At 30.8% G+C, this 17,069-nt stretch overlaps 3 protein-coding genes across 4 annotated transcripts; 2 read left to right on the forward strand and 1 right to left on the reverse strand.

Moving 5' to 3' along the window:
* Positions 1 to 1,113: 1,113 nt before the first annotated feature.
* LOC103495912 (serine/threonine-protein kinase Nek2) lies at positions 1,114 to 7,508 on the forward strand. Of its 2 annotated transcripts, none has more exons than XM_017045480.2 (15): positions 1,114 to 1,686; positions 2,176 to 2,287; positions 2,423 to 2,489; positions 2,958 to 3,023; positions 3,166 to 3,212; positions 3,307 to 3,352; positions 3,439 to 3,519; positions 4,170 to 4,212; positions 4,319 to 4,368; positions 4,532 to 4,613; positions 4,697 to 4,746; positions 5,498 to 5,571; positions 5,652 to 5,703; positions 5,950 to 6,363; positions 6,454 to 7,508. In XM_017045480.2, exons 2-15 carry the CDS (start codon positions 2,202 to 2,204, stop codon positions 7,114 to 7,116), a joined length of 1,821 nt encoding a protein of 606 aa, XP_016900969.1. In that variant the 5' UTR covers positions 1,114 to 1,686; positions 2,176 to 2,201; the 3' UTR covers positions 7,117 to 7,508. The 2 variants fall into 2 exon arrangements, with proteins under 2 accessions (XP_016900969.1, XP_008455816.1); XM_008457594.3 differs by having other exon boundaries at positions 1,115 to 1,686; positions 6,451 to 7,508.
* Positions 7,509 to 7,659: 151 nt separating this feature from the next.
* LOC103495905 (protein IQ-DOMAIN 19-like) lies at positions 7,660 to 9,182 on the reverse strand. Its single transcript, XM_008457587.3, has 3 exons — positions 9,087 to 9,182; positions 8,338 to 8,568; positions 7,660 to 8,229 (listed from the first exon to the last, which is right to left on the reverse strand). Exons 1-3 carry the CDS (start codon positions 9,180 to 9,182, stop codon positions 7,660 to 7,662), a joined length of 897 nt encoding a protein of 298 aa, XP_008455809.2.
* Positions 9,183 to 13,555: 4,373 nt separating this feature from the next.
* Positions 13,556 to 16,714, forward strand: LOC103499567 (uncharacterized). Its single transcript, XM_051084796.1, has 6 exons — positions 13,556 to 13,698; positions 13,827 to 13,982; positions 14,087 to 14,167; positions 14,305 to 14,430; positions 14,526 to 14,624; positions 16,381 to 16,714. The coding sequence occupies exons 1-6, from the start codon at positions 13,596 to 13,598 to the stop codon at positions 16,458 to 16,460; spliced, it is 645 nt and encodes a 214-aa protein (XP_050940753.1). The 5' UTR covers positions 13,556 to 13,595; the 3' UTR covers positions 16,461 to 16,714.
* Positions 16,715 to 17,069: the final 355 nt, after the last annotated feature.

Consider the following 17,069-nt stretch of genomic DNA (forward strand, 5'->3'; position numbering starts at 1 on the left):
CTTTTTCTCATGTTTTCACTCTCAAATTTTGTTCAACTTCACCTTCTTCTTCTTCATCTCTCTTTCCACCATTCCTTCTTGTGTGCTACTTAATTAGTTTTAGCATTTCTTACAAAGTGTTGTGTGTTTTTAACTAATTCAACTCATACCTTACATTTATAATTGTATCATTACATTCTTAGTCATAATTTTCTTTAAGAACCACTTTACTTTGTCCATTTTCTAAAACCAATATTTGATGAAGTGTATACGTTGTAATGAAAAATCTAACTTGATTGACTTATGAATTTAGAAGTTTAATCGACTCAAGTCATAAGTTATGTGATATTGGTCAAATGAAATTCAAAAGAAGAGTAAATTGACATGCTTACAAAATTTTAGGGTTTTGATTAATACATTACTCAAAGTTTAGAGACATGAATTAATATTTTATGGGCTAACTTAGTGGTAAAACAAAGAGATATTGTTTTATTAAAGGATTAAAAGGTTATTGTTAAATCCATGGTGACTACGTACCTAAAAATTCATATCATATGAATTTTTTTGACACTTAAATGTTGTCGAGTCAAGCATGTTGTCTCATGAGATCAGTTGAAGTTTGCATAAACAAGTTAAATCATCAATTGGCTCAAAATGGTAAGTTGATGATTGAAGGCAAACAAAAAAGCTGAAGTTGATCTTATACCATCTTCAATCAACAATTGACACAAAAGTTGAAGCTGATGAGTTCATGTGAATTTAATTTTATATCTCTTAACACAAACACACTACTGCGCGTAATCTTGAAAGTACCAAACCATAATTTGATTATCAAAATGAGCTTAGTTTATTGATATAATCTTCTGTCAGAAAGTAAGAGATTCAATCTTTGATCCCACTATTCTTCTACTAGAAACGAAGTATTTGATTTTATTCTACGTGGAAAGTTGTTACTTATCTTTTTGTCTCCAAAATGGCCACTTTCTTGGTCTCTTTCTACGATTGCATTGATTGTTTCATCCTCACCCCATGAGTTCTACTTCCCATCTTTCTTTATATTGCTTCTCTTAGCGTTGATTTTCCCTTTAGTTTACACTTTGCTCTCACAAATCACATAATTATTTCACATTGACCCACCATCCCCAAAATCTCTCTTCATTAACTTCTTTTCTTCCATTTCCCTTTCACTTTGACCCATCATTCCCACCTCTTCTCTAGAATTTTAATAATCCCATTAAATATTTAATTCTACATCTCTCTAGATTTGCATACTATTGTCCCCTTCTAACCCTCTTCTCTCTCTAAAACAGTGCCAATTTCAGCTTTTTTTTTTTCTTTTCTTTTTTAAGATTTTGTCATGTAGCTTTCTTTAAATCCACAACCCATATCCTGATTTCTCTCAAGTAAGGGAAAAAAAGTAATTTTTTAATTGTTGTTGCAGTTTTTTCTTTGTTTCCTTTGGAGTTGCTGCTTAAAGTTTCTTACTTTCTTTCTTTCTGAGCTTTGAACCAAAATCCCAACAATGGAGAAAGCCCTTCATTATCTTCTTCCTCTTCAGCTTCAGCTTCTGTTTGTCTTCCTTCTTCTTCGAAAACGGTGTCGTTCCTTGTCTCCTTTGTAACTCTCAAAACCCTGTTTTTGTTTCTTCTCTTCTTCTAATACATTTGCCTTAATCTCTTGGATCCACATTTCTACTTCTACTTTCAGGTTCTTCTCTTTCTTTTTCCTTTGTTTTTCTTGTGGTGCATTGGATCTTTTTTGGCGTCTTAATATTAAAATGGAAAATGGGGTTTCATAATTTTGGGGGGTTTTCTGTTTTTTACTAGAAGATTTGTGCTTGAGATGAAATGAAGATTGTTTCTCTCTTTCTCACTACATCTTTACTGATTTTTTCCTTTTTCCTTTTTGACTGAATCTTGTAAATTTGGTTGATTTGGGTTAGTGATAATGTGTTGTTTTAGCTTAGATAAGAAGTAGTTGTTATGGAAGGTAAATTTGAGTGAAATCCTTATGATTCAATGTGGTCTTTGGATAATAATTAATATCTCTGTTTCTTACTTAGCATTTTAAAAGATTCTAGCTTTTACCCTTTGAAATATTGTTTATGCTTTGAAAAAGCACAAAACAGATTGAGTAGCTTCTTAAAGTAGATTTTGATACTGTTGTGAAACTATGCCCTTTTTCTTGTGTACTCAGAGAAAGGGAATTATTAATCTGTGCAAATGGAGCAGTATGAAATATTAGAGCAAATAGGGAAGGGATCCTTTGGTTCTGCCCTTCTTGTGAGACATAAGCATGAAAAGAAGAAGTAAGTTCAAGTATTTTATTTTATTTTCATATTGTTCTTGCTAATTTCCCCTGTTTAAAACTTCTGATTTGTGTACACTTAAGTTTTGTACGTGCACTGTTTTGGTTTTAATTTTTTTTACCTTTATGTATTAAGGTATGTGTTGAAAAAAATTCGTCTTGCTCGTCAGACTGATAGGTCCCGTAGATCTGCTCACCAGGAGGTTGGTATTTTTCACTACATCTTTCTCTAGTCTGTAATAACCTATCTAATTTTGTTGTTAGATTATAATGCTGTTTCAGTCTTTATAACTTGTTTATCTTCTACTATTGCCGTGTCCGGATGCTTCTACTACCATAAGCGTCCTATTCTGCTTCTTGACTTGTTTAGATTCTCTTTTACTACCACAACCATTTTGGTTTTCTCTATTACTTGCCTTAGATTGTATTCAATTACCTTAAAGTTCCGGTGTGCTTTATTTGGTAAAGCTTGAGGAATGTTTTTGTAAAACAAATGATGACCAAATTGAACATTAGACTTTCTTTCACTTCATGTGAACTTTGGGAAAGCATTTCATTATCTGAGAACTTTGACCAAATCGAGAGCTAAGCCTAGATCATTGGTCAGCTTGCAGATTATGTTAGCAACATTGCTGTCATTTCCAAACTAATCCTTTCCCGTTTTCTTGTAGATGGAGCTCATTTCTAAACTACGAAATCCATTTATTGTGGAGTATAAAGATTCATGGGTCGAGAAGGTATGTGATGTCTACAGGTTATTACTAATGCTGTTTAATGTTGCCAATGCACTTAAATTATTCTTTCTTACCATTTGATTATCTCTAATTCACCCTTTGCATCGGTATGGTCTAATTTTGTCTGTTATTTTGTGGTTGACAGGGTTGCTATGTGTGCATTATTATAGGTTATTGTGAAGGAGGGGACATGTAAGTGTTTTTCCAGCCCAATGTTTATCAGATCGATCATTTTATTTTGTATTACTTCTCCATTAATTAGTCTACATGTATTCAAATTCTACAGGGCTGAAGCGATAAAAAAAGCTAACAGCATTCATTTCCCCGAAGAGGTTGTTATTTTTTTTCTACTACAAACATTGTGAAACTTCACTGTTAATTCTTTTATGTCTGATTTGTGTTTCATTTCCTTTTGTAGAAACTGTGCAAGTGGTTAGTCCAACTTCTGATGGCACTCGATTACTTGCACATGAATCATATCCTTCATCGGGACGTTAAGGTTTGATGTGCATTTGTTTTTGGCTAAATATATAATATAATTCTTAACGTCTAGTTCAATTTATTGAGATGAGTTATCTTAAATTTCGAACGGTATCTGCATGTTTGTGGAGAGATAGTTGACCCTCTCACATTTGTCAATTGTGGTATTGAATTTTCTGGTGAAATCAGTGCATTGTAAGGAATCCATCAGAACTTAAACTTTTTGAAAAATTGAAGATAAAATTAAAAAGTAAACTAACATATTAAGGCCCTTTTCTTATAACTATTTGGGTTTTGAAAATTAAGCTTTATAAACACTGCTTTCACTCATAAGTTTCCACGTTTGTTATCCACTTTCTAATAATATTTTAATAAACAAGCCAAATTTTAAATCTAAAAAAAGTGGTTTTCCAAAAATAGTTATTGTTTTTAGAATTGATAAGGAATTCTAGAGTTTCTTTAACAAAGGTGAATGGCATAAGTGAAAATTGGGAGGAAATAAGCACAAGTTTTAAAAATAGAAAGCAAAAAATGAAATTATGAATTGTTATTAAATGAGGCCTAATATCTAGGCCTTTACTCTTTTTCTCCATCTCAGATGGATTTGTTTTCATGTCAATGCAAATATATTAAGCTCTTTACTAACTATCAAAATTTTGATTTGTTCAGTGTTCAAATATATTTTTGACTAAAGATCGAGATATACGCCTTGGTAAGCAAACTCTCCCTCTATTCCCACCACAATATATCTGATCAAAATTGCAAAAAAATTGTTGCCTGAACAAAAAAATCGTTAATACTTCACATCGATGAAACAGGTGACTTCGGACTAGCCAAAATGTTGACATCAGACGATCTTGCCTCCTCGGTACGTAATTCGACACTTCAATTTCTTTTCACTAAGAATTCTATCATCAATAAAGACCTAGTGTTCAACTGATTAGTTTTGCTGCACATTAAGGTCGAGCACTTTGTCATTCACTTTTGATGCCTTGCTATTGTCTTTTAAAACACTCTGCACAATAATGCAGGTCGTAGGAACACCGAGCTATATGTGTCCAGAACTTCTTGCTGATATACCTTATGGTTCAAAGTCGGATATTTGGTCTTTAGGTAGGAACTGCTGAACTCGACTGTGAACCTTATTTTTGCCTTATTGACTTGAAATGACTCTATTTTACAAATATGTTTCTCAGGATGCTGTATATATGAGATGACTGCTCTAAAGCCAGCATTTAAAGCATTTGTAAGTTCCGGATGCAATTTGTTCTTGTTTGGGAATTTCAAATGCCAATTCCTGATCTTCAGCACATGATTGTTTCTATAAACTATGAATTCTTTTACACCTGTTGTTTTTGAATTTGTTGAGCTGATGGATTTTTTTTTTTTGCCCAAATTTGGTAGCTTATGTGCATTAGATCACTCCATTCCCACTGTAGTTAGTGTGGTTTTATATTATAACTAAGGAATTGTGATCCACTTCTTACCTTATTTTGTTCATGGTACACCCCACTAATTCCTTGGGGGCTTTTAATCACCCTACGAATTGCTTTAGGAGACATCAATGATTTAAATTATTGAGTTTTCTACGTCGGGGATGATAGATGATATCTTTGAATATACCGAGTAAGTCCCTGCTCAGGGGTGATTATTGAGAGTCAGCTAACTATATATAAACTGTAGTACATACTGAAGTTCAAGCTAGAAAAGTCAAATGAACGCCTTGAAAAAAAAAGCCTCACGTATAATATGTAAACATACATTAATGGCTGAAATTCTTAGATCCAACCGTTTCCCTTTAAAAGCCCGTGCACCTTTTCACTTTTTAACGTTTGTTTCTTTCCACTCTGCACCAATGTTGATTTTGTGCACAATAATGAAAATATCCGATTTTTGGATGGCCTTATTGTAGTTGGCACAGTATCTTTTGAAGCTTATTTGTGTTGAATGGCGAGTCTTCTATTTTTTTTCTGATTTGGATCATGTCTTTTGAGCAGGATATGCAAGCTCTTATCAATAAAATTAACAAGTCCATAGTGGCCCCTCTTCCCACAAAATATTCTGGTGCATTGTAAGTTCTTTCCTCCTTTTTATACTTCTTGTTGATCCTGCATTATCTTCAATCTAATCTCTTTCCTCTTTGGTTTATAGTCGAGGTCTCGTCAAAAGCATGCTACGCAAAAATCCAGAACTTCGACCAAGTGTATGTGTTATCCTCCACTCATACTCTACTCTGATACGAACAAAAGAAAACCATCTACGAGTCTATCTGATCTATCCAATCCTCTAATTTTCTTATCCAAAAGAATTCCAAATGGACTGAAGTGACAAATAATTTATATGGAAAAAGTTCATCAAGTTTATTCGTTTTTTTAGCCAATAAATTTCATTATCTATTATATTTTTTAGGTTTTCCAACTCTAGTGTTTTGAATAATTTTGTCTGGCAGGCTGGGGAGCTACTTGGTCATCCTCATTTGCAGTCTTATATAGTTCAGATTCATCTCAAACTAAATTCTCCAAGACGCAGTACGTTACCAGCACTCTGGTCCGAACCCAATTATATGAAGAAGACGAGGTTCTCTGAGCCATTTCCCTATAAGCGACATTCTTTAAGCAACGATCGAGCTATAAATCCAAGTGTTTCTGTAATTGAGTACGATTCTATCAGCTCAACACATGATATACATGATACACAAAACTACCCAAGTCGAAAACCATCCATCGGTGGCACTCGGGGTGGAGTAGTGGTTCACAAGACGCCTTCGAAGTCTGCAACTAATGCTAAAACATCACGGCTTCTATCAAAAGCACATGCCACTCCAAAAAAATGGGCTGAACCGTTGAAAAATGATAAAAAAGTGGTGAGTTGATGTTGATCCAAATCTGGATGATTTACCTTATTAATGCCAATTGTGGTCATAAAAACTGAAACTTCATCTTTGTTACAGCAGCTTCCCGTTTCATCTACTCCTAGTAAATCTCATGTCCGTCGAGCATCATTCCCATTGCATACGAAAGCTGCTACTGATCAAAACCCTTGCAGACCAAATGCTGGTATTCTTCACCATATCAAGTCCCCAGATGTCTCAGTGAATTCTCCACGAATCGACAGGATTGCTGAATTCCCTTTAGCATCATATGATGATACCTTTCTTCCTGTTCGCCGCGCTTCACTGCCATCCATGCACGGATCAACTGGCTCCCTGCAGCACGTTGATTGTTCAATAACCAAAGACAAATGTACAATCCAAGTCTGTGACAAGGTTTGTTCAACTCCTGGTTACACTAGGGCATGGCAGGGAATACAATGCAGCTTATTCCAAGATGACCAAGTGGCAAGAAGCGATTCCTCAGATCAGAATGCAACTGCTGGGGCATCAAGCCATACCTCATCAGACTTACGGCGACGCCATTTTGATACTTCATCTTTGCAACAAAGAGCTGAGGCTTTGGAAGGTCTGCTTGAGTTTAGTGCGAGATTGCTGCAGCAAGAGAGGTATGAAGAGCTTGGGGTGTTGCTGAAGCCATTTGGGCCTGAGAAAGTCTCCCCAAGGGAAACTGCTATCTGGTTGAGTAAAAGCTTCAAAGAAAACACTCCCAAGCAGGAAACGTGAACCGCTCTCGAATATGTACGATAACGTAACTGCTAGAACTTGCAAGTGTATGATCTAGAAGTCACCATATTTTCTCGAGGCATATTTGACACTTAGGCAGCTGCTAAGAAGGAGAAAAATATCTTTTCGTTGTAGATTATAATTCTTTTAGTTTGATAGACGATGTAACGAGTAGCGGTTATTTGTCTTCCTTAGTTTTAACTCATTAGTAGTAGCTGATATGCTACATTTCTGTTGTAGGAATGTAAATTTACAACAGTTTAGATGGCTAAGATGATCTCAGTTTTAGTGAATGTTCCTTTGTTGAATTAGAAATGAACTTTCAATGGAGTACAAATTAGGGCTCTGTTTCGAGAGTTGAGAGTTTAGAAGCAATTTTTTCTTCTGTGAAATGTATGCACTCCTTTTTTAACGCTTCCTAAGACAATTGAAGTCGTTCCTTGTAAATTCGACAGAGTCAATAGTGATTTCAAGTGTATAATACCTCATAGAAGTTTGATCAATTCAAATAGAATCAATGAAAAGTAAGCAAGATATTCAAGATCAGTCATTGGGATAACTAAATTTGCTGCTTGTAGAATCGCCATCTTGGTTCTTGGATGTTTTTTTAAACTGATAAAGCTTCATGAACCAAGGGTTGTGATTTTCATAACCATTGTGCTTCAGGCTTTGTAAAGAGTTTTGGATTTGATCATTTAGATCGATTCTTTCAGCTGTTCTTATTTGCTTGCTCTTCATTCGTGCGTTCGAATAGGGTCTTTGTTTGGGTTCACTTTGCGATCGGACTTTTGCCTTTGAGGATTCCGTCTTGGCCATATAATTTGGATATAAGAGATAGTCATCTGGCACAAAATCTGAATGTCTTGGTTGATCCATGGAATATAAGGTTGTTTCAGCTGTTGGTTTGGACACCAAAATATAGTACTCAGGAGTGTCTGATTCCATAGAGGAGGATTGATTTTTGTATTGAAGTTGCCTCCTAGAAACCGAAACATTTCGTCTCCAATAAGCATCATGTTCATTCTCTATCTGTTCAATTTGAGAACGACTTATATGGCCACTCTTGCTCTTATATGGTTTCAATTTTTCGTTGAGATTCACGTTTAGTCTCTCCTAAATAAGAAAAGCCAAGAAAACTAGTAAACAAATCGAAACGAGTATTATTCATAATGTTTTCAAAGTAAATAGAAACACTTCTATAAGATGAATTATGAAATTTACTTTGTATTCTTGTTCGAGATTGGTGTTAATGAGATGCTTATGACGCCTCCTTTCAAGAAGCTCTTCATCCTCCTCGAGCAGCTGGATCCGACTTGCCCGAGCTCGAACTTGGATTGCCATCAAAGCTTGCAGGCTCTTTAGGGTAGCAGCTGTTTGTTTTCTCACAAGATGGCCTCTCACCAGTGCTTGTATCTTAACCAATGCTCTTAAAGCATGCAATGCTTTCCTTGCCTAAAGCAAACCAAGCAAATCACAACAAATGAAACCAACAATCATTCATTTTACTACCAAACAACTTTACAAAAATGCCATTCAATTGAATTGACAAATAAAAAGCTCATACAACATCATCATGAGAAGCATAGTTTGTCTCCAACTTTCCATATAAATAGACATGGTCAATCAAAATGTCCCAGTTAACTTTCAAGCAATTATAACAAAGAAAGGCAATTAAGGTAACGGCAGAATCAAGACCTTTATATATTGTTAATTTGAAAAGACGAGTATTAAAATTGGAACACCAAACTTACGTAATTATAAAAATTGAAACTTGAAGGTCCATTTTTTATCATTCGAGCATGAATGAAAGTTTCAAAACCGTAATTACAACTACCATCGTACTTACGATGGTTTATGTAATTTATCATAAATAAAACTAGCACAAATAAAAAGTAAAAGAACCAAAACGTATAATAAAATATAGAGACTAAATTGAGAACTTGGAAGTAGGGAAAAGAAAAACTCGTTACCAAATGAGACCGATACGCGGATTGGATCGTGGTAGCAGCAGCATTTTGAACAGTTGATGGTGGCTTCCTCTGTTCTGCGATGGCCACATGGTTCATAGCTTCAATGGTATCAATGGAGTTAACAGATTTAGAAAGATTATGAGTTAAAAGAAGGTTAGAACTTTTGGTTGATGTCTTTCTAAAACTCCATTTTAGCTTCAAATTTTCATGGTGATCAGAAAAAGAAGAAGAAGAAGAAGAACCCATTTTCTTCTTCTTCCTTTTCTTTTCATTATCTTCCTTTTTCCCAACAAGAAAATTCAGTATCCATTTTCCAGCTTTCCCCATATCTCGGTGTTTGAGAAGATCAAACACAAAGAGAAGAAATGGGTTTTTGAAATTGTTTCAAACAGTTTGAATTATGATCATCAAATTTCAAATGGGTGTGGGGCTTTTTTGTGTTATGTTTGGCCAGCAATCAAATTTTCTTCTCTCCACTTTTTATAAATGATTTGTTGAAACTGTTGACTTCTAAAGCAATTTTGCCCCTTTTTAATCTGACTTTTTTTTCTTCTTTTTTGTACTTTTGATTTGTGTTTTTATGTTTTTTGTCCATTTTATTTACCTATGGCCTGCACATATATACATATATGTTTTCTTTTTCTCTCTATGGTTTAGCCATTTGCCATTATCATGAAGATTTTAGATGAGAGATACCTTTCATATTGATAGAAACTAGTGATCTAGTAATGCTTTAAATCACATTTTCATTATGTTTTTAAATTATATATATATAGTTAAAGTAATTAATATATCAAAGGGTGGTTAGAAGATTTTGAGTTTGGTAAGTTATAAATTTCAGGGAAGTTTGTTTTAAGCATATAATAAAATATCAAAATATCGAAATAAACTATTCTTGTATTTATCATGAATACGATTTACAAATAGATAGATACAATGGTTTCTCGTGGTCCATCGTAATTAGACTTTGATATTTCGTTATATTTTATAAGTATTTTGTTTCATTTTGCTATATTTGAAAATAGCCTTAAACTACTCTTAATGTGTTATTAACCAAATTGTTTAATAAAAAAAAATTAATAAAGCTTAGGTAAAAAATATTTTTTAAATATATACTTTTGATTTAAAGTTTGAAATTGATTCTGTAAGTAGCTTAAATCATCTAATTAGATATGTTACTTAGTCGAGGATATATATCTAAACTAAGCTATGTGCTCGAATCAGCCAACTAAGTTCAAAATTTGAGAATATAAAGTATTAAATTCTTAGATCAAATAGAAACCGAAATTCAAACCTTATTGACTAAATTGATCTTACCCTAGAATTTGTTATTAGAATCGTTACATAATTATTTTAATGTTTTATTAATATATTGGGAGACTTGGTCATTCTAACATGAACATACCACTTGAAAAAGAAATCTATTTTGTTTATATCATTTTGTTTTGTTTGTCGTATAAGTCTACCAACAAAATATTTATAATATATGACAAAATATTACCGACTATCATTCCAAAATAGATATTGTGATATTTTGCTATATTGGTAAATATTTGCAGAAGTTTTGTTATTTAAAATAATTTCTCTTTTTATCTATTTATTTTCGTTAAACTAAACAAAAAGTTAAATTAAACCTTCAATTTGCAAATAGGGTTGCCATAGGTCAATGAATTTGATAAAATATAATCATAGGTAGTGCTAAGACGGCAATTAAGGAATTTGATGTGTTAAAAGTTTAATATAATGTTGAATATAATGGATGATAATAAAAAATGATGATTAGCAAAGTTATAACTAATAAATTTCAATCTTTATAAAATTATGGTTAATTAATTATATCTAATACATTTCTTGAGGCGAAAGGTCAAATTGATCACATCAATATATAGTTTTTTTCCCCTTAGGATTTCAAGAATATGGAGGAAAATAATATCACATTTAATTGTGTATAAAAAAGATTAATAATAGTGATTGGTCTAATTTACCTTAGAAATATTTAAGACTTTTCTATTTATTTAGTTTTTGGTTTTCTATTTTTTTTAGTTTCGTTAAAAGAAAAACAAATTGAAGATTTAAATCCTGAACGTTTACAAGTGTACAATGCTATAAGTTACTTTTTTTTTTTTATTACGATTTCTTTGAGAAAATTTTATATCAGACTTGCAAATGTATCAATCAAACTACTAAATCAATTTAGAGTCTTAAATAAAATTTTCTTTGAAAATTAATTGTCTACTTTGTAATGCGAGGCTACATATATATACATTTGAAATTACTATACGGATGATTTTAAAAAATAATTATAATAAAAGACCTAATTTGATTGACTTATGAATTTTATTTTATTTTACTTTTAATTCAAATTCATACGATATTAATCGAAAAAAAAGGTATAAGTTATACACTTATGGAAATTACTATAAGTTATACATTTCCTTTTGGACAAAAAAATGAAAGGAAAAAAAACTTATCTTAGACATGAATAACAATAATAATTTAGGTACCATTTGATAACCGTTCTGTTTTTTCCTTTTTTCGATTTTGAAATTTTAGGTTACATGGAACTCTTCATGACATGTATGACTATTATGACCCAACTCTATTGTATCAAAAGATTCAATCATTTCTTTTTTCTCTCATGTTTAATTTACATTATCTTTTTATATACCTAATCTCTCTCATATTTAATTTATATTTTTCTATAACAATTTTCTTTTTCATCTTAATTCATTTTTTTAATATTCTTAATTTTTTATTTGTTTCTTTCTCTCTCTTTTTTTAATTTTCAACTCTTTACGTTCTATAACAAAATATACGAGAAAACTATCAAACTTCTCTAAGTACATTTTAGTTTTTCTTTGCTATATTTTGTAAATTGTTTAAATCTTTTTCTATCTATAAGATTTATCTTTCATTTTTCAAGTATTACCATTTTAACTAAATTTAAAAAACAAAACAGAAAATTTAAAGTATTTTTTTATCCTTTAAAATTTAACTGTTTAAAAGTTGGGAAGGGTATTTAAATTAATTTTCAAACTTTAAAGTTTACCTAACCAGAAATAAAAATTTCACTTTATAAACCTTATTTATATATTACTCAAAATAAATACAATTATATATATATATATATATACACGATAAAAACGAATTTAACTCGACTAACTTATTTCATGTGTTAGAGATTAAAAAGTCTATAATTTTAAAATAAAAAATTATAACGTGAAATAGCTCGAAGTAGGGTTATTTAATTTATTTAATTAAGACCACGAAGTGGTTTAAAGCTGAGGGATGCTGAAAACTTAGGTGGAATTAATAATTAAATGTTCCAATTATTGACCAATTGGGTCAATTATTAATAATTTAATGTGTCATATAGCCTTATTGTAATTGAATATTAAAGTACAAGAGTATCATATATTAAAAAGCTTATTAAATCCAAATACCTTTGAATTTTATCCCCACAACCTTAGCTTATTTCATAATTAACCTAAAATTCTGTGCCATTGACCATTTTTCTTTGAACATATATTTCTGACTTTTTTTTTTTTCCCTCTCAAAAACCTCTAGAAGTTCCAAAAGAAAATCAGAGAGAAAATACGTTCGAGATTTAAAGCCTAATCAATTTTATAAAAATTACGATGAACTTTATATCAATTTTCCTTTGAATATATATTAGGAAGTAATGTAAGCCTCTGGCTTCATCTTCAAATTCTATAATTTTCTATCTCCGACCTTGACAATTGAAGTTTCTTTTCTTTGTTTTGTTGTCTTTTTACCATACAAATCAACGTTGTTTTTATACGAAGGTGAAATGTGGTTTTCTTATTCGATTTTCTTTAATGCATGGTAAGAGAATATCTTTGGCTTCTTTTCTAATTCTATTCTCAGCTCCCTATCTACAGATTATGATATTAGAGTTTTCTTTCTTTGTTTGGTTATGATGTAAAGGTTCAATACGTTTTTCCGCATTTTCCCTATGCAAATCATTTTGGGGTCAACAAATTGGTTATTAAATAATAATATACTCATTATATGTTGAGTGAAAAAAAAAAATTAACTTAAATTTAACTTAGTATAAATTTTATCCATCCAACTATACAAAATAATATGTCAATAGAAAATCAATTTGGTAGAAAACTAAATACAAGTTAGTATTTATACATGTTCTTTAGAAAGTTAAATAAAATAATTTATTGTAATATTTATCAAGAACCTCACCAATAAACTTTATCATTAACCTTCTAGAAAATCAATTTTGTAGAGATTATGAAGAGAAGGACAAAGAAGCTAAAACTAACTTAATTTAAGGCAGAAGAATTAATAGATACAATGGACAAACTTCATAAATATATAAATCCAAAAAGTCTTTTGAATAAAATAATAATCATAATAATAATAAATGAAAAAATTTGTTCAAACTCTTCCCCCCTTTGCCTCTCTATATAAACTTAATATAAATTATAATTCAATTCACCATAACCATTCTGATCTCTTTACAAGAAATTAAAGATGGAAATCTCCTCTCACATTTTTGTTGACTTTCTCTCCATTTTCCTCCTCCTTCTCCTTCCTACTTCTATTGTTATGGCAGATGATTCTCCTTTTCCATTAGGTATATATATTGTCTCTTCTTGATCTCTTTAGGGTTTTTCTTTTTCTAAATATCATCTATATTTCTTTACATTTTTTTATACAAATAAAGTGATGTTTTTGAGGTAAATGATATGTTTTTTTTTTCAGATAAAGTATGTGAAGAAGTGAACTGTGGAAAAGGAAACTGCACACCCGGCGTGGAACATCTTCCATTCGGGTTCTCATGCGAATGTGATCCAGGTTGGAAGCGAACTCGCGACAACGACGACGATCTCGTCTTTCTTCCTTGCGTCATCCCTAACTGTAATCTTTCTTTCTCTCTTTTTCTCTCTGTTTATTGAAAACGATGATCCAATTCAATTAGTCAACTGATATATCGTCTACGTTTCTTGTTGATGTTTCCGTAGGTACTCTCAACTATGGCTGCCAGCCAGCGCCACCGCCGGTGCCGGAGAAACCTGTTCCGAAAAACTCATCTTTCTTCAACCGTAAGTCATTCTCAGAGATATAAATTTTGAGTGAACTTTTCTTGGTTGATTTTTCTCACAATTTGTAGCAACATCCTTGCATTTCTCATCCTTAAAATCAATCAATCTCATCATTTTTATGATTGGTGTTATTGTAGCTTGCTATTGGGCATATTGTGGAGAAGGAGATTGTGTGAGAAACAAAACCTATATACACACATGTGAATGCAGACCTGGCTTCTACAATCTCCTCAACATTTCTACCTTCCCTTGCTATACTGATTGTAAGATTATCACCCTTAGCTTTTTTCTTTCCCTTTTTTACCGACTAATTTTAAGTTACCTCCGTTACGACGACTTATCTTTGTAATCTTTATAGGTACAATAGGATCTGATTGTGCAAAGCTTGGAATTAAAGTTGCAAATGTGAATGGTACTGATAATAATGGAAGTGGTTCTGGAAATGGCACTGGACATGGTAACATATGATTTTTTTTTTTTTCTTTTTCTTTTTCAAATTTATCTACAATTTAAAGATGAATTAAAAACCATGCATTAGGCTAAATAGGAAAAGAAATTGTTAATAGATAAACAAATAGACATGGGATTACATGTAAAGTAGAAAATATGTTTTGTTATTATATAACAGGAAAGAATCAAGAAATATCAAAACAGAGAGGTGGAAGGAATAAATTGTGTACAATTAAAAATAACCAATTTGAGTGTTCCAATAACATATTTTAAACTTAAATTCAAAGTTTGTCATTAGGTCAAAGTTTAAACAACGTGGGCTCTTCTTCTTTCGAAAGAAGAAAACCACGTGGCTCTTATTGTCAACTTAATTTTATTTGTTCATTGTTTACAAATGAAATTATTTTTAAATATGAAAACTACCATGAATATTTTTAAATAATTGAAAGATGAAATAAAAATATAAAAAAATAGTTAAAAATAGAAAGAAAAATGAATTTTATCTTTTAAAAAAATTTAAATAGTTTGTTAATTTTTTTTTTATTTTTTGAAAAACCTTTAAAATAAATTTATTTTACCATTTTACTGTAATTATAAATAAATTAATTATTTTTCTATATGTTATAAAAGTTGAACTTTTTTTAAAAACTTTATCTAATTAATGGTAAAATTGTATAATGGGTGATTAGCAAAATCTAATTCGAATCTATTAATAATATATAATATTTCTATTAAAGATATAAACAAAATTTTGTTATAATCTATAATTATTTTGATTTATTTTAATATATTTAAAAAACCTCACATCAAAGTCTAGTGTAATATTTTTTCTATCACTAATCTATAGAAAATAATAAGAGTTGTCGTTACAGTTATTTTTTATATATATACAAACAATTTCAAAATCTTTGAAAAAATGTATTATTATTTATTGTTGTTTTATTTATTTCTAAAAAAGAAATTAGTAGACAAAGATGGTTTATATATGTATATATAATAGAAAACAATCAAACATAGTCACCATCAAATATTTAGTGAACAATCTTAATAATTTTCAACTTTAGAAATCATTTACCAAGTATTTGCCTTGCATATATTCTCTATAAGTTGAAACAGTAACCACATTAATTTCTCCATTTACCACATGACATATATATTATATCATATATATATATATATATATATATATATATATATATATATTGGCAACGAGGCCACGACATTGATTAAACCCTACAAAGACATTGGAAACAATGGTCTATAATTTTATTTATTCGTTAAATCATCTTTCTTTTTCCCTCTTGACTTTCTTGCAATATATGTGAGAATTGGAAACACATTTTAAAATAAAACCATTAATGTTCTCCTTTACTAAGAATTTAGGGTATAGGTTGAAATATTATTGTCCTTTTAATAATAAATTGGATCGATAACGTAACAAAATATGACTTATTATATGTTCTTCTTTCTTTCTTTCTTTCTTTCTTTCTTTCTTTCTTCTCTTTCCTGTCTCCTTTCTTGTCATTTTTGTACCACTGTGTATGTCGTTGGAGATGGTAAACGATGACGAGCACCAATATGTGATGTTTAGATGTTCAACTTTGTCATTGCAAAGATCCTAGCTAGAAAGTCGACGTAGAGTGACATTTTCCTCAATGTTTAACATAGCCAAAGTATTTGTAAACATGACTTTGAAATAAAAATGTTTTCTTTTGTATAGAAATGAATGCTAATTATTTGTCCTTATGACACTTCTTCTCCAGGAAACTCAATTCTACCAGGAAAATTTCAATGGGTAGCTTTAGCAGTTTTATTTGCCATGGCTATGGAGCTTTGGAACTAGCACATTCTTATTGTTTATATATATATATATATATATATATATATATATATATATATATATATATATAAACTGGATATTCATTTTGGTTGTGACACTTTCATATAGGGTTATTCTTATATCTTATGTTTGGAGTTTGGTATATATAATAAATAAATCATATCTCTAGTCCTTTGTAGGCTGGTGATGATTGATTTTGTAATTGTTTTGTACATTCATATTGATGTTAATTATTTGTATTATTACTGGTTTTTATTTATTATTATTTTTTTAATTACAAAAATCACTTCTAAATCATGCTCCGAAATTTTAATTGTAAAAATCGAGTTTCATAACTATATCAATGTTAAAAATTGAACTCTCAAGTTTACATAATTGTAGAAATTAAAAACGTCGGTAGAAATCCAACCTAAAACTTTCCTTTAAAACCACACAATTTTTGCTCACATGTATATTTTCGCCGGTAAAAATGATAATATGTTCACGCAATGCACCAACTTTTGCCCACGTACATATTTTCGTTGACAAAAACTAAGATGTGCCCACGCAATGAAAACTATATCAGCACATTATATCTTTGCACACGTTTATTTTTTGCGTTGCCAGAAAAAA

This window comes from Cucumis melo, chromosome 5, assembly GCF_025177605.1.
Source record: "Cucumis melo cultivar AY chromosome 5, USDA_Cmelo_AY_1.0, whole genome shotgun sequence".
Taxonomy (NCBI): Eukaryota; Viridiplantae; Streptophyta; class Magnoliopsida; order Cucurbitales; family Cucurbitaceae; genus Cucumis; species Cucumis melo.